This window comes from Solea senegalensis, linkage group LG8 (genome assembly GCF_019176455.1).
Source record: "Solea senegalensis isolate Sse05_10M linkage group LG8, IFAPA_SoseM_1, whole genome shotgun sequence".
NCBI classification, from domain to species: domain Eukaryota; kingdom Metazoa; phylum Chordata; class Actinopteri; order Pleuronectiformes; family Soleidae; genus Solea; species Solea senegalensis.
In genome coordinates, this window is record NC_058028.1 from 26732322 (window position 1) to 26754846 (window position 22525).

Here is a 22525-nt window from a genome sequence, read left to right on the forward strand (position 1 = left end):
GCTCTCGTTGGCTGGCCAATCACAACACAGTCCACATATTGGGGGTGTGGTTTTGGTCTGAAACAGCGCAGCTGACGAGAGCGTCAGTGAGGAGATATTTTGATCGGCTCGTTTGCAGCGATTAGGAGGTTTTTAATCATGAAAACAAGTTAATATATGTAATTAGACCTCCATAACTAACATATATGTGTGATACAAGCATTCTGTGTCGCCTTTAAAGTAAGAGGGACAGGGAGGTGACTAAATCTAAAACCTTAAATAAAACTCTGGGGTTTGAACAGTTCTCTAAACCCAGGTTGGAAAAATAGGTGGTTTTTGCTTCTTTTACTGCATTTTGGTATTTTTTTCATTGAGCCTTTCAATAATTTCCTTAAAAACATGAATACTAAATGTCTTTTTACAGGAACTTAAAAAGCTAAAAAGTTTGTTTAAATAATTTTTTGTAAGTTCCGACTGCTGGCAAGCGATGTCACAATTCAAGCTGTTAGCCTGCTAACATTGTGCTAACTGGGAGCACACACACACACACACACACACACACTTCCCTTTAAATCCTGTAGCAGTTAGCTCATGCTACACAGGAGAAGAAACATGCACAAACGTGTCAAATGAATTAATGTTTGAAATACTTATCTCTGCTGTCAAGAAATCTATCATGGATAGTTGACACAGCTCCTTCCTTCAGACTGAGTTTGGTGTTGAGTCCTCAGGAAGACGTTTAGCAGCTTCTGAAGTGTCAAGTGCTGCTTTTTACAGCAGCAACAGAGCAAGCAGTTGACACAACTCCGGAGCAGGAGAAGGAGCTGCTGTTCAGAGGAGTGGTCTGACCTGCTACTTGCATCACGAGCAAGCACTTTTGAAATCCGCTTTGGAGAGCTCAGGAAAACAATAAAAAAATGTGTTCTAAGCAGTGGCTGAAGTGGCTGTTCAGGGTTGAAAAAGGAAATGACACAGATACAGATCCAAAAGCAACGTTAATTGGAGTTTCCTCCTCTACCTCACAAAGTAGTTTAGTGAAAAATGACATTACCTACCAACATTGGGAAAAACAATTGGTTATGATTTTAGTAGTAATTTTAGTAAAAAAGTATTTTTTTATCAAAATCTTTATTGCCTGTATTGTGATGTGATAGATACAAGTCTAAAATACAGATGATAGATAAACGAACAACAGTTTTACTTTGTGGTGCCTCGACTCATGATGGCTTTCTTTGTGTTTCTCTCTGGTCTCAACAAGATTATGTAACATTTAGGTCCAAACAGCGCCACCAAGAGGCCAAAACTGGAGGCCAGGATAGCAAATACCTCCACTGCATCTGCATATTTGCCTGGTGAGTTAATGTACGCAGGGACAAAGGCCACCCACACTGCACCGAAGATCAACATGCTGAAATTGATGAGTTTGGCCTCATTGAAACTGTCTGGAAGATTCCTTGCTAGAAAAGCTAACAAAAAACTGAGGACAGCCAGTAAACCAATATAACCAAGTAAAACTGCAAAACCAACTGTGGACCCAACTGCACACTCATAGATTATCTTGCCACTGTGGTAGAGGATGTTTTTATGAGGCACTGGTGAAGCAGAGACAAGCCATGCAGTGCAGATTGCTGCTTGAATAGAAGTCAGAACCAGAACTGTCCCTCTCTGCTGCACAGCACCAAACCACTTCAGAGTGGACCCACCTCCTGGTTTGGAGGCCTTGAACACAGCCAGAACCACCATGGTTTTCACCAGGATACATGATACACAAAGCACAAAGCTGATGCCAAATGCTGCATGTCTTAGTTGACAAGTCCATAATCTGGGTCGTCCAATGAAGAGCAACGAACAGAGGAAACACAATTTGAGCGAAACCAATAGAAGAAAACTGAGTTCTGAATTGTTGGCACGAACTATGGGTGTGTTGTGATGGTGGATGAAGATGCCCAGAACAACAACACAGATACATGTGCCCAACAGTGAGGTGGTTGTCAAGCAGATACCCAGAGGCTCATGGTAGGAGAGGAACTCTATTTTCTTAGGAACACAGTGGTCACGCTGAGGGCTGGTCCAGAAATCTTCTGGACAACTGGTGCACTCCATGGAGTCTGAGAAAAGGGGGAAAGTGATGAGAAACATGTTTATACAACAACTGTTTAAAGCGTCACACTCACCAGTTGTATTGCTGATCATTCCCTCAGAACAAGGGACACAGTCAAAACAACACTCAGGCTTCCCCTGCTTTCTGGCCATACGGGTACCTGGAGGACAACTCTCACTGCACACTGACTGAGGAGGCTGTGTGGAGAAATATCAGTCTGTTATTTTATCTCATGAGGGCCGCTCCATACGTTTCCATGTTCTGTATCTGTTGCTATGGATTTTCTGTGGCATGTCTGTTCAGCCCTGTGAATGGTGATACTTCTGCTGCTTGAAAACTGCTCGATATCATTTTCTACACCAGAAATAATTTTAGGAAGAACAATGACAAATTAAAGCTGCAAGCAACGTTGTACAGGACCTCACAGCTGCCGCCCCTACCTGCATGCCATGTACAACCTGGGCTCTGTGCTCTGGCCGGGTCACTTATCACGTTTGTGAACTTTAGTGCAGATTAGTCAATGTATGGCAATGTTACAGGTCACTTCCTGTCTGGGAATATCTACTTCCTGTGTGCAGGTCATGGCTTGCAGACGTGTTCAGGGCGGGCCCTTGGTCTCATATATCAAGTTTCGGGCCGATTGGTCAATGTTTGGCAAAGTTAAAGGGCACTTCCTGTTTCAGATTACTTCCTGTGTGCTGGTGATATCTTGCAGATGTGTTCAGGGTGGGCCCATGGTCTAACATAACAAATTTTGAGCAAATTGGTCAATGTATGGGCAAGTTACAGGGCACTTCCTATTTAGCTGCGAAACACGTCATTCAAAATGGCCGACATTGCGTTGGGGTCAAGTTCGCATTCGTAGTCGTGTTCAGGGGCGGGCTTTCGTGTCACGTGTGAAGTTTCGTGCAGGTTGGCCAAAGTATGGCAAAGTTATAGCGCACTTTCTGTTTCGTGGCAAGCCGTAGAAATCTGTCTAGAACAATTTGGCGCGTTTTTCGTGTTCCTACGATGAACACCCTCAGACAAGTTTGTTCAGTTACGAAACTTGTAAAACGCCAAGATGGACGCCAAATCCAAGATGGCCGACTTCCTGTTGAGTCGAGGTCATGGTGTCGGAAGGTTTTTTTGTTCGTCTTGGGCCGAACAATAATCCCAACAAATTTCGTGAAATTCGGTGAAACTAAATTTCGGCCTGCTCCATAGGCATGTGACCTGTGGGGGCGCAGCTGAGCCATTTTGCATTGGTTTTTCGCAATTCCATTATTTTATCGAATTTTTCGGCAGTTCTGATGTGCGTGCCAATTTTCGTCCGTTTTCACGCACGTTCAGGGGGTCAAATTGCTCCCCCAGACAGCACATTCTATGTAACAGAAACCAAACTATGACCCATATTCACTGACCACAGTGATGCTACATTGACCAACTGCTTTTAAGAAAAAGCTAGCACATAGTAGCTTTACCACTGACCTTCATCACATATGGGTGGTTTGTGGGAGACAATAAAAAGTTAAATCATATATCAGCACATTATGGTAATTTTGACCTCCACACAAAATATTCGAAGCAGGCTCAGTGTCCTGCAATTATTGTGGAAGAGGTGGAAGGAAGAATACCTTGCCATTCTTCAGACTTGACAAAAATGGATAGAAGAGATGCCGCACACCAAAGCTGGTGGGATAACAAGGTCATAGAAATGACTGGCCTGTGGGACTTTCATACAGTCAATAAAGGTGGAAGTGCATGCATATGTCTAGGAAGATTTTAACAGTACCATAATAAACATGGGTGAATGACAACATTCACGTTAGATGGACCATAGCAAACCTCTGCAAACTCAGGAACAATGAGAATCTAGACTAGTGAGTGTGGCAAAGAGATAGTAACCTGTTTGGATTCAAAGTTCCAGAAGATTTTGTCTTCATCCAGTGTGAGTTCTTCACCTTTGAAGGCTGACCTCTTAACCTCACCCACTGTCTGAACTTTAGTTCTTCCATCAGGGAGCCACACCCAATTTATGATGTCATATATTGGTATGGTATCGCCATTCTCATCAAATGACACTCGATCACCAAATTTTGTGGTGAAGTTGACTTTGTCCAAGTAATACACAAGCTTTGGATGTGAGAATCAGACATAAGGAAAACAAGAAAGACAATTACAGTTACTGCAGTAGTTGTTTGCCTCGGGTAACCAACAGATTCACTTTTACTCATATAACATGTGAGTAAGCTAACCCTAACCCTAACCCATGTGCATGTTTAGTTAAAACCTCTGCCCTCAGCTATTGCCAGTGCTAAGGAATGAAGAGTGCAGATGGTAATGACTTGTATTTTATCTGTATTGTATCTGTTATTTAAGTTAGTTTTACACTTACACTTCATTCAAGTCTTAAAGAAATACAAAGAATTAAATTAAATTAATAGTAATGTGAACTGATATCTCACCTGCCATGGCTCCAGTCTTTGTAAATGAGCACAGGTGTTGTTGCTGAAAGGTCCTCTCCCTGGCTCACACTGCAGCATGTCATCAAGAGCATACGCCAGAGCGTACACAGCCTTATACACATTATACTCTGGTCTGAGGTTTGAAACATCCACTAATTCATTCTCCACATTCTCTATAACTTCCTGTCCAGTGCATAATTCTCCTCCAGCTTCTACCCAACCTGCTGGAGGTGGTGCAAATCTACACTGAAATGTGTGTTCCCAAAATTGATTCACCTGAAAGATAATTGTGTGTATTAAAGCCAATATATAATACTCATTAATAACCAGTCAGCAGGAAATTCTCACCATGCTGTTTCCATGGGTGTTGTTGTGATGTAGTTCAGGACGTATTTGTAACAGGAAGTCTCTGAGTCCTGGTATTTCTCCTCGTTGGACGGAGATGCCCAGTGTTCCACGAAGGTACGGGATGAAGTAAGGAGTCTGGAGCGCAGCAGCTGATGACCAGATTTCACTGGCAATCCACTGCAGGCCTGTCACATTCTGCCTCACCACCTGTACATTGAAATTTAATAAGTAGTGGTCCTGGTAAACACAGTTACTCTAAAACCCTCCTAACAACAGATTACAGTTGAAACATTAGAATGAAATATGTTTTCCAGAGGCTAAATAGTTTTTTTCAGAATATCTTTTTAAGGACTGACCTCTTTCATGAGATTAAACGTGGGAAAATTATTGGCAAACACAATCACCACTCGAGCTGTAGATTTCCTCATTACATCCACTATTCTTCTCAGTTCAGCAGGGTCATAACCCTGAGGCAAAATCTCAGTGTAAGCCAGACAACCTCCACCAGCTGGACCCAGATCAGAGTGAAAGGATCGGGCAGCGTGGACTCCATAATCATCATCACTGATGAGTAGACCTGTCCAAGTCCAACCAAAGTGTTTTAGAATCTGAATCATAGCATTCACCTATGTGGACACAGAGCAGAGGGATTAGTGCACAGGCTGGAATCCTCTTTTCTAGAAATCCTATTGAACAGGTCCATCAAAGACTCATGTTCACTCATGATCACTGTGTTGAATATCTGATACCACAGAATTCTGTAAATGAGACACAACAGAACTGGTGATACACATTTTCTAAGGATAGATTTTCACCTGAAAAGCATCACTTGGGATTGTTCTAAAGAAAGATGGAAACTTTTGTCTGTCACTCAGGCAGGAACATGAGGCAAAATAACTCACCTGCAAAAAAAGCAGACCACATATTCTAATAAATGCATTTAATGCATTTAAGATAATTAATGAAATTATATTTAAATTTACTTTACATAATTTTATCACAAGAATGATTCAGTTGAAGGACTAAAAAACTTACCAGAGGCATTCTGTACAAACCTAAGACAGTAGAAATGGCTATAGAATTTGAAGAGGTAGTATCTCCCACAATCCCTAGGACTGGAGGAGTTCCAACACAATTCTCCTCTAATGTAAGTTGCTCTTCTTTTCCTGCAGCGCTGACTAAGGACAGTGCTGCAGGAAATCCAATTCGTAGTTGAAAGCAGTTATCATACAGACTGTATCCCAGAGTCACATTAGGCAGCAGGTTGGAGTTTCTGTTGATCTCATCGATAGCAAAGGCCATGGTCTGGGTCTGTCTGAATCCTGTGATATCAAACCTAACAGAAAAACAATTGTTTATCTTTTGAAAAACCTTATTAAGTGCAAAGCTACATATTTCATGACTACAGATACTGAAAATAATATCATCATCAACAACTTAATCAAACTTCAATGCTTAAAAAATGTCAGATATAATGTAATCAGTTCACATTACTAAAAAGATACATACTGATTAGCTAAACAACAGCTTCTTAATTTTACTGTTTCCCTGTCAGACTCACCCATAGCAGGGAGGCAGCTGTGGCTCTGAGGTAAAAGTCAGGTCAGGGTCAGCAGAAAATAAATTGATTGCAAAAATCCCACCAAGAATCACATCTCCAGTTTTGTGCATCCCATTTAGAATAAACTGTCTCAGAAACTGACAAGAGGAGGAATAAAGAGAGGAGGACACAGCTGAGAATAAGCAGCAGTACAACATTAGCAAGAGCAACTTGTTATCTAAAAATACCCTCATGACTTTCCTGTGGTTCATCCCTTTACTGAGTTCAGTCCCATCACTACATCATCTTTTATTGACTTATGACAATGTTTATTCTTGCACATCACCTATCAGGGCAGAATAACAAGCTGTAGGGGCAGGTCCTCAGTAACGTCATGCGTCAATGATAAATGACAAAGTTTTACATCAGTGTGTTTGTTGTTGTTCAGTATTTTTTCACATGATGTTTTGTAAATTGATGAATAAATAAACCTAATGAATCGAAAAGTGTGTGGCTGTGTGAACAGGTTTAGGCAGGACAGTGCACAATTTTGTAAATCCAAACCACTTTTGTTATAACTTGTCAAAAGGTCTAGAGCTCTGTTCATTTTATGTTGTTTTTGTTGTTTAATGTTAGCAGATTTAATGTGCATTAATCCTCAGGTCATCTTTCAATTAGAAGGTTGTGGTTTAGCTTCATGGCTCCATTACTCTATGTTCTGATGTTCCCTTAGCAGACACTTTGGCCGTTTCTCAATATCCATACTTGTGTGTACTTGTGCGTACTTGCGTACTCCCGTGAAAATGTCATCAGCCTCAGTCCAAGTGCTGTTCCAATTCTCAAGTAAGCGAACAGCGAGGACGGTTCTCAAACCCGGAAGTGTTCTCGCTCCGCCCATGTTTACCAAGTATGCATCGGAGGTGACTTGGGATGGCCATGTATCCCAGAATACATTTCGGCGGAGCATAGCAGCAGATAATAGAAATATAAATCTGAAATAAATATTTTTCTGTGTCCCGGAACAAACATCATTTGAGGTGAGAAATTAGTCATTTAGAATTCAAATATGTGGTTTGTGTATGACGATATGACGTATTTATAGTTTGGCAGCGACGTTTGTCGGAGGTGATCAGCTCCGCCCTCTGCGGACGCTCGGCGCTCACTGTGCCCGGCACAGAGCAGCGTTACCTCGGCCTGTCCTGATGAAATGATCCGCTGGCTCAGACGTCTCCGTCATTAGATGCTCGGTGTGATCCATAGATTTGTTGTTGACGTGTTATTTTGTTTTTGACCTGACAGTTTGTATATTATTATTATTATTTTTTTTATTTCAACTTTGAATGTTAGATTTATATTAAAGTCGCACGGTCATTGTATCTGTATTTAAATTAGATATGTAGAGTAGTATATATTTGTACACGTCATATATATATACACTACACCACACTACTCAATGCTGTACTATATCTATTTTCCACATTGTATTATTTGTAGTGTATATTATAATAGAAATAAATTAATAAATGAAGTTAAATATTTAAAATGTAAAAATAATAACAACATATATATGCATTTATTAAAAGTATTTCATATGTTCATTTATCAACACCGTAGGTGGCGGTAATGAGGCTGCAGCACTTATACATTACATACTTGCATACTTGAGTACTGAGGAACAACCACATACTTGTGTACTCCCGTACTTGGCAAGTATGGAGTGGCAAGTATGGAGTGGAGTGGGGTGGAGTGGCTCAGTGGTTAAGACCCTAGACATCATGGTCGCGAGTTCGATTCCACCCCTGGCTAATTGTACTTGATTCCATTGTAAGTCGCTTTGGATAAAAGCGTCTGCTAAATGACATGTAATGTAATGTATATACTCCCAGCGTACTTCCCAAGTAAGCAAGTACATACTTGCTAACTTGAGTATTGAGAAATGGCCTTTGCCCCAAGTTGCCTGTCATATCTAAGATGCATCTGCCAAATGACTAAAAGTAAATTTAAACCAATTATTTTCCTGAGACTACTCTCCCAAAAGACCTGGTATATCATCTGCCCAGAGGCTGAGCAGCCGGTGGGTCTGTGGTACACCTTAATCAGAGTAAACTAAGTCACTTGTTACTTAGTTTGAATGTATTTGCATGAGTGTTTTGTTTTATACATGATCTTATTAGTGCCAACAATAATCAGCTAAATGTCTAATTTAACATGACTATTATTTCATTAATTATTGTGCAAGAATAAGGCTGTAGGAGGAAAGAAAAGAAGGGGGAACCAAAGTGTGGGTATCGGTTTAGCACGGAACTCAAGGTGAGGCGCACCTCCCTCCTCCCCTCAGACCGAGGCCGTTTCTCAATACTCAAGTAAGCAAGTATATACTTGAGAAGTACGCTGGGAGTATATACTTGCCAAGTACGGGAGTACACAAGTATGTGGCTGTTTCTCAATACTCAAGTAAGCAAGTATATGTATTGTTCTGCTGTTTGATTGGTGGCTGGTGCCAAGTGCTGCAGCCTCATTACCGCCACCTACAGTGTTGATAAATGAACATTTGAAATACTTTTAATAAATGCATTTTAAATATTTAACTTCATTTATTAATTCATTTCTATTAAAATATACAATACAATGTGGAAAATAGATATTACAGCATTGTATTGTATGTACTGTACTGGCCATCCCAAGTACGCTTAAGTCACCTCCGATGCATACTTTGTAAAAATGGGTGGAGCGAGAACACTTCCGGGTTTGAGAACAGTCCTCGCTGTTCACTTACTTGAGAATTGGAACAGCACTTGGACTGAGGCTGATGACGTACTCCTGTTCACAAGTACAGGAGTACGCAAGTACAGGAGTACGCAAGTACGCACAAGTACACACAAGTATGGATATTGAGAAACGGCCCGAGATTCAGGAAAAGATGGTGGTTCGCGCTCTCATTTAACAACTCCGTAATTGTGTTTTCCCAGGTTGGTACCCGTTAAAAGTATTAAAATTGTGTCCTCCTATAATTTATAGTTGTTGGTGATAACTGTGAGATGTCTGTTGTTGGATTTTTGTGGTGAAAAAACGGGTTATAGAGCCATGTTTGTAATCGCAAGTGAGCGAAAATGCCGAAAATGTCCATTGTAGTGTGTGTGTGACTGTGAATGTGTAACTTGCTGTGCTGGTGTCCCTATTGCTGTGCTGGTGTCCCTATTCCCTGGTATGATTTATTTAATTGTTAATCTTATTTTGTCAAGGTATTCTGACATGTTATGCAAATGTTAAAGGAAGAGAGTTAAACCTGACATAGTCAGTCATAGTTTTATGTTTGGTTTGTGTTTGAAAATGCATTTTAAATTGAACAGTTCTCCCTATGTGTATTGTGTTTCATGTCACTGATACAAATGTAATTAAAATATTTTGTTAAAACCAAAGATGGTTTATTTACAGTAAGTGAATAGAAAATCAGATTTCTTTAGTTAATACAAATTATATATTGTCGGGTTTTGCTGCACCTAATGTGTAACTGTGTATGTGGAAGCTGCTTAAACCATTAATGTGGGAAATGCAGATACAACTGTAATGATTTATTTAGATTTGTACCAACAAATGGACATTGAAACTGAAACTGAATTGCACAAGGGAATGTTTATTGTCTATGAAATGTTTAATTTTGAAGTTTGTATTAAAGAGACCAAGATTCAGAGGAAAAGATGGTGGTTCGCACTCTCATTTAACAACTCCGTAATTGTGTTTTCCCAGGTTGGAGAGAGAGCAAAACACTATGAATACATATCTTTTATTGCATCAGTTTCACTAATTTGAAACGTGTAACAGGTCCATGTTACTGGACACAAAGGAGGCTAACTGTCTGGAGCAGATGACCTGGGAAAGAGGACATACGCTGTGTAGGAGACCCACCTTTGTTCGTCTGGGTGACAGTTTTGGAGTTGACCTGTCCGGTTAAAAGGTTTTATCTGTGATGGTATGTTTAACTTGAAAAGCTGCAACCATGGAAGTATTCTCATCACCACTTGAGGAGAATTCTTCTGTGAGAGCTTGACAAAGCTCTGTGTAGTTATTTCTGACTGAAGTTTCTGTATAAACCTGTAGAACACTTTAGAGCTGGTCTTCTCCACAAGTTTAATCTTCTCCCTTCCAGTTGCAGGGGGACGGTTAATAAGACTTTAGTCTATCTCACTAAAATAATTGTCAATGTTGTCATCACAATTGTCTGGATGAAAATGATCAATGAGATTCCAGTATCTTAAAACGAGGACATTGTGAGGTCTGAGCATGTCTTTCATGTGCTCCTGCTGTTCTCTCTGGGGGGTAGGTGAAGCGTGTGTGGCTCTTATCACCATGATGCTGCAAAGAGGAGACTGAAAAGGGCGAGGGTTAGTCCTGAACAAACCTAACCCCTCTCCATTGAGGTGAGCATGGAATGTAGTGTCATGCATGTGTGTGTGAATAAAAAGAGTCCCGAGTAGAAATTCTACTGGAGGCTAAACTATCTATGTCAGAAATGTCAGTTCTATTTGACTTTATTCCTAAAGATTTAAGCTCTTTCTTTAGAGCTGCTTTGCTCTGAAGTGAATGGCTCTGTCTGTGGAAATTCAGCAGCAGGCATTCCAAAAATTATACTTTCGATGCATTCTTAGCATCAAAACTGTCATTAATGAGGGAGTTTATTTCCTCCTTGCACTCATTCAAATTTAACCTGTTTTTAGAAAAGAAAAGAAACACACAGTTCCATACAGTGATTCTCCATTGTTAGATCTAGAGAAGAAGGAGTTGAACACAACTCTACCCTCTCTACCCTGGGCTAACAACAATATGGATGTCTACCACATGGAAAGCTTTCTTTGAAGCAAGCTAAAGCACTGACTAGTAGGTACATTAGGTCAGAAACATGTTAGCAGGGTTTAAGAAAAAAAAAATGTTGCAAACAAGTCTACACTAACTAAAATGCAAAGTGGGACAGTTAGGAGGAAATGTCTTAAACTTAACTCAGGCTGAAACACATGAATGTGACAGCAAGATACAACGTTTTCACAGGGCTGTGTAGCACACTGAGGCTCTATTTCAGTTCTAACTTAGGCTGAAATGCACGGCAGTAAACTCTGTGACACAAGGTTGTGGCATGCTGTGTGTTACTTAAATAAAGAGCACTTCCATTAATTTTTTAGTGTTGTATTTCTACAGATCAAATTAACTGGACAGTTGGCAACTGAGAGATAAGTTTAAATCCTAGGATTCAATATGGTAACAATAATTAAAAATGTGTTAAATGTTGTAAATCTAATAATTTGTACTACAATGTATTTCCTGTACAATTGAAGTCTACTCCAGCCGAGGACTAATAATGAAACCAAAGTCAAAGTTTAAATTGTGTTCAATTAATATTATACAATTACAAATACATTTCCAATAGTACCCGGCCTCACACGGGGCACCATATTAGGGGAATCAATGTGATTGGTTATGCATTTTGAAAGTTAGTCATTAATCATGGCATAAATTTGAAAATTGAGTCAAACTCGAATTGGGGCACTATTCCTCTCAAATAGAGGAGGAAATTGATTTTGAATGAACCAGTAATTCATAACCACCAACAACAGTCTCATGAATTAAGCAGATTTGGATTATGATTAATAATTAACTTAATAATTGATATGTCACAGTACTATGTCACTAGTTTGCTTTAATTGAAGGATATGAGTTATACAGGGAAGAGGTTGGCAATATACCAGATATATACACACACACACATATATATGTATTTTACATTCAGACCAATTTGTTTACATTATCAGGGGGCCACCAATTTGTTTACATTATCAGGGGGCCTGAGAGTGTGAAGGGTTAAGTGGGCCTTACAAGGCAGCTGTTCAAATGGAAGTAGCGTCACAGCTGCAACCATGTTACAGGCACTGTCAGTGCCAAGTGTGATACATTTTTCCTTGATTTTCCATTCATTTGCAACATCCAGAAAAAGTTTAGCACATGAATCGGCATAGTGTCACTCAATCACAGTTAACTGCAGAGTCCAGTCTTTATCAATGAAATGCGCTGTAATGCCCAAATAGTTGTCGTTGTTCATACAAGTCCAGTGGTCTCCTGTGAGAGCGATGGCCTTTGCTTGCTCGAGCATGCTCCTCCGTCCTCGACTGGGTCAGTCGCCAACGGAAGTAAACAAACAACGTGAACTGCGTTTTTGTTTATTAATGCGTTAAATTGTTTAAATTAATCACCAAAATTAACACTTTAACATTAACAGCACTAATACATACACATTTGGGAAAAGTCAGGGTCCCGTGGTCTCATGTTTAATTTTAATAAAGTTGTCACCCTAAAAAATAAATAAAAAACAGTCCTCCCCCCACCCCCCCAAATCAGACTATAAGACCCTTGTAAGAAGCTTAACCCACCCATTGTGTCTTTGTCATTGCCTTTACTAAGTGTAAAAGGGGAGATATTATACCCTATTTCACCAAGTTAAACTAGTTCCCTGGTGTCCTAATGAACATGTCTGTGACATGCTTTGGTCAAAATACTAGGATGAAGCACCATAGCAGTTCAATGACCCTGCCAAAACCGCCCCTTTCAGAACGCTCGGTTTTGTGCCTGGTCCCTTTACATGCAAATGTGACACAGGAATAAATGACAATTTTGGGTTTCACTGTTGAAACATTTATACAATTATGTATTTTTAACCTTTTTATCAACCTTGACCACATGTAGTGTTCATTCCAGATGTGGAAGTTGTGGAAATCATCGTTAACATTAATAAATGCATACAAGCACCTTAATATAAAGTGTTACCTAATTTTCTACCATTTGTGTCTATGCTGTTTCGACTGTCATTTTTACTTGGATTGTGGCTACTTTTGTGTGGTGCATTGGATGTACACTGACCTGTTAGCTGATACGGTGGGGCTGTTTTGTTTGATCTGTTCCTCTACGGTCGGTTGTCCCAGCTAACATCGGCGGTGGCTACCTGCACCATTCAGTTCTTCTGAGGGGCACCATTGTCTCACGACGTCCGGTGATCCAGACCATGGGGATTCATGTAACTTTGGGGAAGTTCTGGCCGATTTCCCTCAGCAGTAGTGTTAGCCACCAACTGCTACTGTACTCTCTGGACAATGGGGAGGATCCAATTCACCTCCTCGGAACTTCACAGACTCAACACTGACTTCACATCAGACTCAGTTGTTGTTAACAGATCTCTTCGACTCCTCCAACGACGCTGGTACATTCACCGGGGCTCCCAACACTGGTTTATTTATTCTGGTTCACCCATTCCCTCCATCCTGTCTGTGAGTCATCCGGTTTCTGTGTGTCGTCATCCCAACAAACACCATGTGCGCACTAGATGGCTCCGCCTATTGTGCCGTGTTGACAGTTCTTCTCCTATCCACTCAGCCTCACCTATGGATAATACTCACACATTCATGCTGCTTAATGTATGCTCCCTCAACAACAAACCTCTACTTATCCATGACATCATTTTGGAGCACAGGATTGACATCCTCTGTTTGACAGAGACCTGGCAGAAAGAGCTGGATTTTTTGCATTAAACCAAGCTACTCCTCCAGGCTGTGTTTACCTACAGAAGCCTCACACTGGTGGTGGATGTGAGGGACTGGCTGTTATCCACTGTGCCAACATCCTGATTAAAGGGCTCGACATGCCGATAACCACTACATTGAGAGTGTGGTGTTTACACTGGCTGGCAGTTCTCAGCTTCAGACCGTCCCCATATACCGCCCACCCAAAGCTCCTGGCACATTTTGTCTGAACTATCTGACCTCCTTACACCTGTCTGTACTATATCCACATCCACATTCTTGCTGAGGAACTTAAACATTCATGTTGACACCGGCAGCTGCAAATTTGCCTTTGAGTTTTTGATTTTGAGATTCAAATTCACCTTTATTGTCATTGTACTGGGGGGTTACAACAAGATTTAATTCACCCGTCCCACACGTTGGTTTACCACTGAACTTCGCTCCATGAAAGCCGCTGTCCGGCGGCTTGAGAGGCTTTGTAGAATGACTGGCCTCACTGTCCACCTGGCTGGCTTTCAAAGACTGTGATAGCTCCTACAAAGATGCTCTCTCCCTGGCTAGGACTGAATACTACTCAACTGTTTACAGGAAATAAAATCTTGGTTGACCTCTAACCTGATCCAACTAAACAGCTGGAAGACAGAATTGATACTGGTTGGTCCAAAGTCTCTCCTCAGTAAGGTGGGAGATCTGGTCCTCTCTGTCTATGACATCGACATGGATGTTTGCAACCTGGGTATCATTATGGACTCTACTCTATCATTCAATACACACATCAAATCTGTCACAAAATCTGCATTTTTCCACCTCAAAAATGTCTCCTGACTCTGACCATCGCTCGCTGATTCTTTAGCTGAAACCCTCATCCATTCCTTCATTACATCATGCCTGGACTACTGTAATGCCGTCCTGTTTGGGGTCCTGCAGAATACCTTGGATAGGCTCCAACACGTCTCGAACTCTGCTGCTAGGGTTCTCACTCAGACCAAACCTTGGCAAAACATCACCCCCATGTTGAAACAACTGCACTGGCTCCCAACGTGAAACATCATTAAGTCCTCACCACTTGTTTTTTTTTTCCACCTCGCAGGTGGGTGAGAACATCCTCCCCATCTGAACATGTGACACAATGTGTTCAACTGTGTCTTTGAACGGGAACCTTATCTAAAGATGGCGAAGGCATTCTGATCTGTGGAAGTGAAGGGTGAGCAGAGGAGCATTTTTTCATTGCAATTTCGAGCTTTAGATGTCACTAGAAATGACACAATTAAGTAAAGCTACACACCAATCATACACTGTGGAGCCACATTTAGTAGGTCTGTATGTAGGGATTTCAATCACATGGCATGGCTAAATAAATGTGAAGTAATACTAAAACAAAGGTTAAGTTTCCTACAAGTAGAAGTTGTTATGTAAAATGACATTAACTCAAAATATTGGAAATAAAAATAGTTTAATTTCAGTATAGTTCAATCAACAATTGTATTACCTATATTGTCATTTTATAATCACCACTCAATTCTGAAATATAGAGGATAGACAGAGAGACAGCAGTGTTTACAATTTTATTTTGTGGTACCTCGACCCATCACAGCTTTCTTTGTGTTTCTCTCTGGTCTCAACAGGATTATATAACATTTGGGTCCAAACAGCGCTGCTAAGAGGCCGAAACTGGAGGCCAGGATGGCAAATACCTCCACCGCATCTGCATATTTGCCTGGTGAACTGATGTAAGCAGGAACAAAGGCCACCCACACTGCACAGAAGATCAACATGCTGAAAGTGATGAGTTTGGCCTCATTGAAACTATCTGGAAGATTCCTTGCTAGAAAAGCCAACAAACAACTGAGGACAGCCAGTAGACCAATATAACCAAGTAAAACTGTAAAACCAACTGTGGACCCAACTACACACTCATAAATGATCTTGTCACTGTGATACTGGGTGTTTCTATGAGGCACTGGTGAAGCAGAGACAAGCCAGGCAGTGCAGATTGCTGCTTGAATAGAAGTCAGAACCAGAACTGTCCCCCTCTGCTGCACAGCACCAAACCACTTCAGACTGGACTCACCTCCTGGTTTGGAGGCCCTGAAGACAGCAAGAACCACCATGGTTTTCACCAGGATACATGAGACACAAAGCACAAAGCTGATACCAAATGCTGCATGTCTTAGTTGGCAAGTCCATAATCTGGGTCGTCCAATGAAGAGCAATGAACACAAAAAACACAATTTGAGTGACACCAAGAGAAGAAAACTGAGCTCTGAATTGTTGGCACGAACTATAGGTGTGCTGTGATGATGGATGAAGATGCCCAAAACAGCAACACAGATACATGTGCCTAACAGTGAGGTGGTTGTCAAGCAGATACCCAGAGGCTCATGGTAGGAGAGGAACTCTGTTTTCTTAGGAACACAGTGGTCACGCTGGGGGCTGGACCAGAAATCTTCTGGACAACTGGTGCACTCCATGGAGTCTGAGGAAAGAGGGAAAGTGATAAGATACATGTTTATACAACTCTGAACTGTGGTGTTCAAAACTTTACACTCACCAGTTGTATTGCTGATCTTTCCCTCAGAACAAGGGACACAGTCAAAACAACACTCAGGTTCCCCCTTCTTTCTGGCCATGCGGGTACCTGGAGGACAACTCTCACTGCACACTGACCGAGGAGGCTGTGTGGAGACACATCTTTATCTGTTAGATCTGTTTAATGATTAAGACAAATCCATGGTTGTCTAAGAAGGCTTCTTTAAAGATGGCGCTGCCCGAGCAGCTGCTGCTTACAACGGCTCTCCCTTCTTTCTCACTTTTTCTCGTTTTTTTCTCCTTTTTTCTGGCGTGTTTCACGCCTTTTTCTTAAAATGGTCAAATCCTGCTGTCACCACGCGCACAATGAGACCACTTTTATTACTTTTGTATTTTGTTTAATGCTCTTCTCGGCACTTTTGGGAACTCCGGCAGCAGACACGCTCAGCGGATCCATTGTTTACACCAGGGATCAGCTGTTGGTGTTGCGCAACACCGCTCTCTCTCTCAACGCGGAATGGACGATTCCAACGGTTTTAAAGAGGAAGAGAAGAGGCTGCAGAGCGGGTCGGTGGAAACAGTAGAGGAAACGTAGGTTCTGTCCTTTTATTCCATCTATCATCATGGGAAACGTCCACTCCCTTGTGAACAAAACGGACAAGCTCGCGGCGCTGACCCGGCACCAGAGGGACTTCAGGGAGAGCAGCCTGCTGTGCTTTACGGAGACCTGGCTGACGGAGATGACACGGACTCGGTCGTTTCCCTGGAGGGGTTTAAGACGGTACGTGCGGACCGGAATGTGGCTGGGAAGAGGAGAGGCAGAGGAGTGGCGGTGTTTATTAACGAGAGATGGTTTCAACCATGCCTCGTTTTCCCCCTTTTTCCCCACGTTCACACAGTACGTGAAGTGCCACACCCAGGAAAACAAGACACTGGACCTCTTATATGCAAATATAAAGGATGCGTACACCTCCGCCCCCCTCCCCCCACTCGGCCGCTCTGATCACAACCTGATATGTCTGCGACCTGAATACACACCCGTGGTGAGGAGGCAGCCCGCACAATAAAGAACTGTAATGATGTGGAATGAAGAAGCCAAGGAGAGGTTGAGAGACTGCTTCGAGACAACAATCTGGGAGACTTTCTCTGATGGTGATAACATCGACGGCTTCAATGACTGTTTCACAGATTACATAAAATTCTGTAAGGAGAATGTTGCACCAACCCGCAGAGTGCGATGCTTTGCCAACACCAAGCCATGGGTGACCCCTCAACTTCAACAAGAAGAAGAGTGTTTGCTTCAGGGAGCAGAGAGAAGCTGAAAGAAGTTCAGCGGGAGCTCAAGCAGGCGATCAGAAAGGCTAAGGACGGTTACAAGAGGAAACTGGAGGAGCAGATGGGGCAGAGCAGGACGAGGGATGTGTGGAGAGGCCTGAAGAACATCACAGGTCATGGACAGAGTGGAGCCAGAGTCACAGCAGGGGGGGACCCGCGATGGGCCACTGAACTGAATCAATACTTCAACCGATTCGATCAGGGCCCCTCTCCACCTCTGCCCACCCCCCCTCCTCACACGCCTGCCCTACAGCCAACACCCACCAACCGTCCTCACCTCCAAATCACCTCACTCCAACACCCCACCCCCCACAGCAATGCTCAGTGAGAGCAACTTCCTGCGCTTGAACACCGGAAAGACGAGGGAGATGGTGATCGACTTCTGGAAAAAGACCCCACCACACCCACCGGTGAGCATCCAGGGCTCGGACATTGAGCTGGTGGATAACTTTAAGTACCTGGGTGTTCACCTCAATAATAAACTGAACTGGACCACTCACATCGACGCCCTCTACAAAAAGGGTCAAAGTCGCCTTCACCTCCTGAGGAGACTGAGGTCCTTCGGAGTGTGCAGACCTCTACTCCGGACTTTCTATGACTCTGTGGTGGCCTCTGCCATCCACTATGCGGTGGTTTGCTGGGGAGCGAGCAGCACGGACCGGGACAGAAAGAAACTGAACAGGCTGGTCAGGAGGGCAGGCTCTATCCTGGGCTGCTTGCTGGAATCGGTGGAGGAGGTGGGACAGAGGAGGACATTATCCAGACTTTCCTCCATCATGGAAAACACACTCCATCCACTGCACCTGACTGTGGAGGGGCTTGGCAGCTCCTTCAGCGGCAGGCTCCGGCACCCACAGTGTAGGACGGAGCGCTACCGGAAGTCCTTCATCCCCACTGCTGTTAGGATATTTAACTCCTCGTAAATGTCACTTTTGTACTTAACCCTGATAACTACTCTATATTAGAGTGTAATTTTTTATCTTTGTAACTTTTTATTTTTTGAAATGTTCTTACTATTGCACTGCATTGTTCTTTTTTAATCTTATTTTATCTTTTTATTTTATTTTTTATTCTTATTCTTATTTTTATTCTATTCTCTTTTTCATAACTGAGCTGTGGTGAATGTGTGTTTCCCCCCTGGGGGAGGAATAAAGTCAATTCAATTCAAAAGTAAGAAGTTACCTGTTTGGATTTAAAGTTCCAGAAGATTTTGTCTTCATCCAGTGTGAGTACTTCACCTTTGAAGGCTGACCTCTTAACCTCACCCACTCTCTGAACTTTAGTTCTTCCATCAGGGAGCCACACCCAATTTATGATGTCATATATTGGTAAGGTATCACCATTCTCATCAAATGATACTTGATCACCAAATGTTGTGGTGAAGTTGACTTTTTCCAAGTAATACACAAGCTTTGGAAATTAGAATTAGACATAAAAGAAAAACAAGAAAGACAATTACAGTTACTGCAGTAGATTTGCCTCGGCTGACCAACAGATTCACTTCCCTCATATGTGCATGTTTAGTTAAAACCTCTGCCCTCAGCTATTGCCAGTGCTGAGGAATGAAAGTAAAACAAGAGTGCAGATGGAAATGAATTATTTTCTGTCGGTTAACTTGAACAAAATACATTTTTACACTTACACTTCATTCAAGATACAAAGAATCAAATAAATTAATAGTAGTGTAAACTGATATCTCACCTGCCATGGCTCCAGTCTTTGTAAATGAGCACAGGTGTTGTTGCTGAAAGGTCCTCTCCCTGGCTCACACTGCAGCATGTCATCAAGAGCATACGCCAGAGCGTACACAGCCTTATATACATTATACTCTGGTCTGAGGTTTGAAACATCCACTAATTCATTCTCCACATTCTCTACAACTTCCTGTCCAGTGCATAATACTCCTCCAGCTTCCACCCAACCTGCTGGAGGTGGTGCAAATCTACACTGAAATGTGTGTTCCCAAAACTGATTCACCTGAAAGATAATTATTTTGTGTATTAAAGCCAGTATATAATACTGGCAAATAACCAGTCAGCAGGAAATGCTCACCCTACTGTTTCCATTTGTGTTGTTGTGATGTAGATCAGGATGTATTTGTAACAGGAAGTCTCTGAGTCCTGGTATTTCACCTCGACGGATGGAGATGCCCAGTGTTCCACCCAGGTATGGGGTAAAGTGAGGATTCTGGAGCACAGCAGCTAATGTCCAGCCTTCACTGCCAATCCACTGCAGGCCTGTCACATTCTGCCTCACCACCTATACATTAAAAAAATAATAAGTAATGGTCCTGGTAAACAAACTCAATATAAAACCCTCCTAACACCACCTTTAACAACTTACAATTGAAACAATAGAAATGAAATTTGTTTTCCAGAGGCTAAACAGTTATTTTTAGGATATCTCGTTCAGGACTGACCTCTTTCATGAGATTAATCGTGCGACTTGCAAACACAATCACCACTCGAGCTGTAGATTTCCTCATCACATTCACTATTCTCCTTAGTTCAGCAGGGTTATCACCCTGAGGCAAAATCTCTGTGTAAGCCAGACAACCCCCACCAGCTGGACCCAGATCAGAGTGAAAGGATCGGGCAGCGTGGAATCCATAATCATCATCACTGATGATCAGACCTGCCCAAGTCCAACTAAAGTGTTTCAGAATCTGAATCATAGCATTCACCTATGTGGACACAGAGCAGAGGGATTAGTGCACAGGCTGAAATCGTCTTTACTAGAAATTCTGCTGAACAGGTTAATCAAAGACTCATGTTTAATCACTGTCTTAAAGTGTTGTTTATCTGATTAAACACAATTCTGTAAATGAGACGTGAGTGAGACATTTCTTTTTGTCTCCCTCATGTGAGGTTTGTGGGGGTGGATTTTCACCTGAAAAGCGTCACTCGGGATCGTCCTAAAGAAAGATGGAAACTTCTGTCGATCACTCAGGCAGGAACATGTGGCAAAATAACTCACCTGCAAAAAATGCGGACGACTTCTACTAACTAATAAACATTTTTGTAATACTTTTAAATATGTATGGTTGATTACTCAACTGTCATATCATCATTAAATGCAACAATAAAATATTATCATTTAATTTAAATTTAGTCACTATAATGATTGAAGTGGAAGACTTATAAACTTACCATAGGCACTCTGTACAAACCTAAGACTGTAGAAATGGCTATAGAATTTGAAGAGATAGGATCACCCACAATCCCTAGTGCTGGAGGAGTTCCTACACAGTTCTCCTCTAATGTAAGTTGCTCTTCTTTACCACTGACTAAGGTCAGTGCTGCGCGAAATCCAATTCCTAGTTGGATGCAGTTATCATACAGACTGTATCCCAGAGTCACATTAGTTAGCAGGTTGGAGTTTCTGTTGATCTCATCGATAGCAAAGGCCATGGTCTGAGTCTGTCTGAATCCTGTGATATCAAAACTAACAGAAAAATAAGTGTTTATCTTTTGAAAAACCTTATAAAGTGCAAAGATACATATTTCAGGAATATAGATACCGAAAATAATATCATCATCAACACCCACAATCAAACTTCAATGCTTAAAAATGCCAGATATAATGTAATCAGTTCATATTTTTAAAAAGATGAGTATGTAAAATATGTCATACTGATTAGCTTCACAACAGCTTCTTAATTTGACTGTTTCCCTGTCAGACTCACCCATAGCAGGTAGGCAGCTGTGGCTCTGAGGTGAAAGTCAGGTCAGGATCAGCAGAAAATAAGTTGATTGCAAAAATCCCACCTAGAATCACATCTCCAGTTTTGTGCATCCCATTTAGAATAAACTGTTGCTGTAACTGACAAGAGGATGAGTACACAGCAGAGAATAAGCAGCAGTACAACATTAGCAAGAGCAACTTGTTTTCTAAAAATACCCTCATGACTTTCCTGTGGTTCATCCCGTTACTGACTTCAGTCCCATCACTACAACATATTTTATTGACAATGTTTATTCTTGCACATCACCTATCAGGGCAGAATAACAAGCTGAAGGGGCAGGTCCTCAGCAACGTCATGTGTCATTTACACATACAGTGGTGTGCAAAAGTGTTTGTCCCCTCCTTATTTCTTATTTTTTTGCATGTTTGTCACACTTAAATGTTTCAGATTATCAAACAAATTTAAATATTAGACAAAGACAACCCAAGTTAACACAAAATGCAGTTTCTAAGTGATGATTTTATTTATTATGGAGAAAAAAACTACCCAAACCTACATGGCCCCATGTGAAAAAGTCATTGCCCCCTTGTAAAATCATCAGGTCACTGTGGTTGGTTAAATTTTGTGGAAAATTTTACTTGCCTGATTACTGCCAAACCTATTGAATCAAGAGACCGCTTAAATAGAACCTCTCAAACAAAGTGAAGTCGGCCAAAGGATCCCAAAAAAGAAAGATATCATGCCGCGATCAAAAGCAATTCAGGAACGAATGAGAAACAAAGTAATTGACATCTATCGGTCTGGAAAAGGTTATAAAGACCTTCCTAAAGCTTTGGGACTCCAAAAAACCATGGTGAGGGCCATTATTCACAAATGGAGAAAACATGGAACAGTGGGCAACCTTCCTATGAGTGGCCAGCCGACAAGAATTACCCCAATAGCGCAGCGACGACTCATCTAAGAGGTCACAAAAGAACCCAGAGCAACATCTAAAGAACTGCA

At 41.7% G+C, this 22525-nt stretch overlaps 2 protein-coding genes across 2 annotated transcripts; both read right to left on the reverse strand.

Annotated features, from left to right (window-relative positions):
• Positions 1 to 396: 396 nt before the first annotated feature.
• Positions 397 to 6640, reverse strand: LOC122773105 (extracellular calcium-sensing receptor-like). The gene is made up of 9 exons (XM_044031501.1): positions 6437 to 6640; positions 5911 to 6211; positions 5691 to 5777; positions 5232 to 5501; positions 4876 to 5082; positions 4528 to 4803; positions 3968 to 4195; positions 2154 to 2277; positions 397 to 2087 (listed from the first exon to the last, which is right to left on the reverse strand). The coding sequence occupies exons 1-9, from the start codon at positions 6631 to 6633 to the stop codon at positions 1177 to 1179; spliced, it is 2601 nt and encodes an 866-aa protein (XP_043887436.1). The 5' UTR covers positions 6634 to 6640; the 3' UTR covers positions 397 to 1176.
• An 8803-nt stretch (positions 6641 to 15443) lies between these two features.
• On the reverse strand, positions 15444 to 21766 carry LOC122773103 (extracellular calcium-sensing receptor-like). Its single transcript, XM_044031500.1, has 9 exons — positions 21524 to 21766; positions 20988 to 21282; positions 20728 to 20814; positions 20258 to 20521; positions 19891 to 20097; positions 19540 to 19815; positions 19021 to 19248; positions 16526 to 16649; positions 15444 to 16450 (listed from the first exon to the last, which is right to left on the reverse strand). The coding sequence occupies exons 1-9, from the start codon at positions 21760 to 21762 to the stop codon at positions 15540 to 15542; spliced, it is 2631 nt and encodes an 876-aa protein (XP_043887435.1). The 5' UTR covers positions 21763 to 21766; the 3' UTR covers positions 15444 to 15539.
• Positions 21767 to 22525: the final 759 nt, after the last annotated feature.

Excerpts from the sequence above, each read along its gene's own strand:
- LOC122773103 (XM_044031500.1), bottom strand. The coding sequence starts at position 21,762 with ATGAACCACAGGAAAGTCATGAGGGTATTTTTAGAAAACAAGTTGCTC. Across the intron at positions 19,816-19,890 it reads ACACAAATGGAAACAGTAGG|GTGAATCAGTTTTGGGAACA; the intron begins GTGAGCATTTCC and ends ATTATCTTTCAG. Across the intron at positions 16,451-16,525 it reads AAAGATCAGCAATACAACTG|ACTCCATGGAGTGCACCAGT; the intron begins GTGAGTGTAAAG and ends CTCTTTCCTCAG.
- LOC122773105 (XM_044031501.1), bottom strand. The coding sequence starts at position 6,633 with ATGTTGTACTGCTGCTTATTCTCAGCTGTGTCCTCCTCTCTTTATTCC. Across the intron at positions 4,804-4,875 it reads ACACCCATGGAAACAGCATG|GTGAATCAATTTTGGGAACA; the intron begins GTGAGAATTTCC and ends ATTATCTTTCAG. Across the intron at positions 4,196-4,527 it reads AAAGACTGGAGCCATGGCAG|CTTGTGTATTACTTGGACAA; the intron begins GTGAGATATCAG and ends TCACATCCAAAG.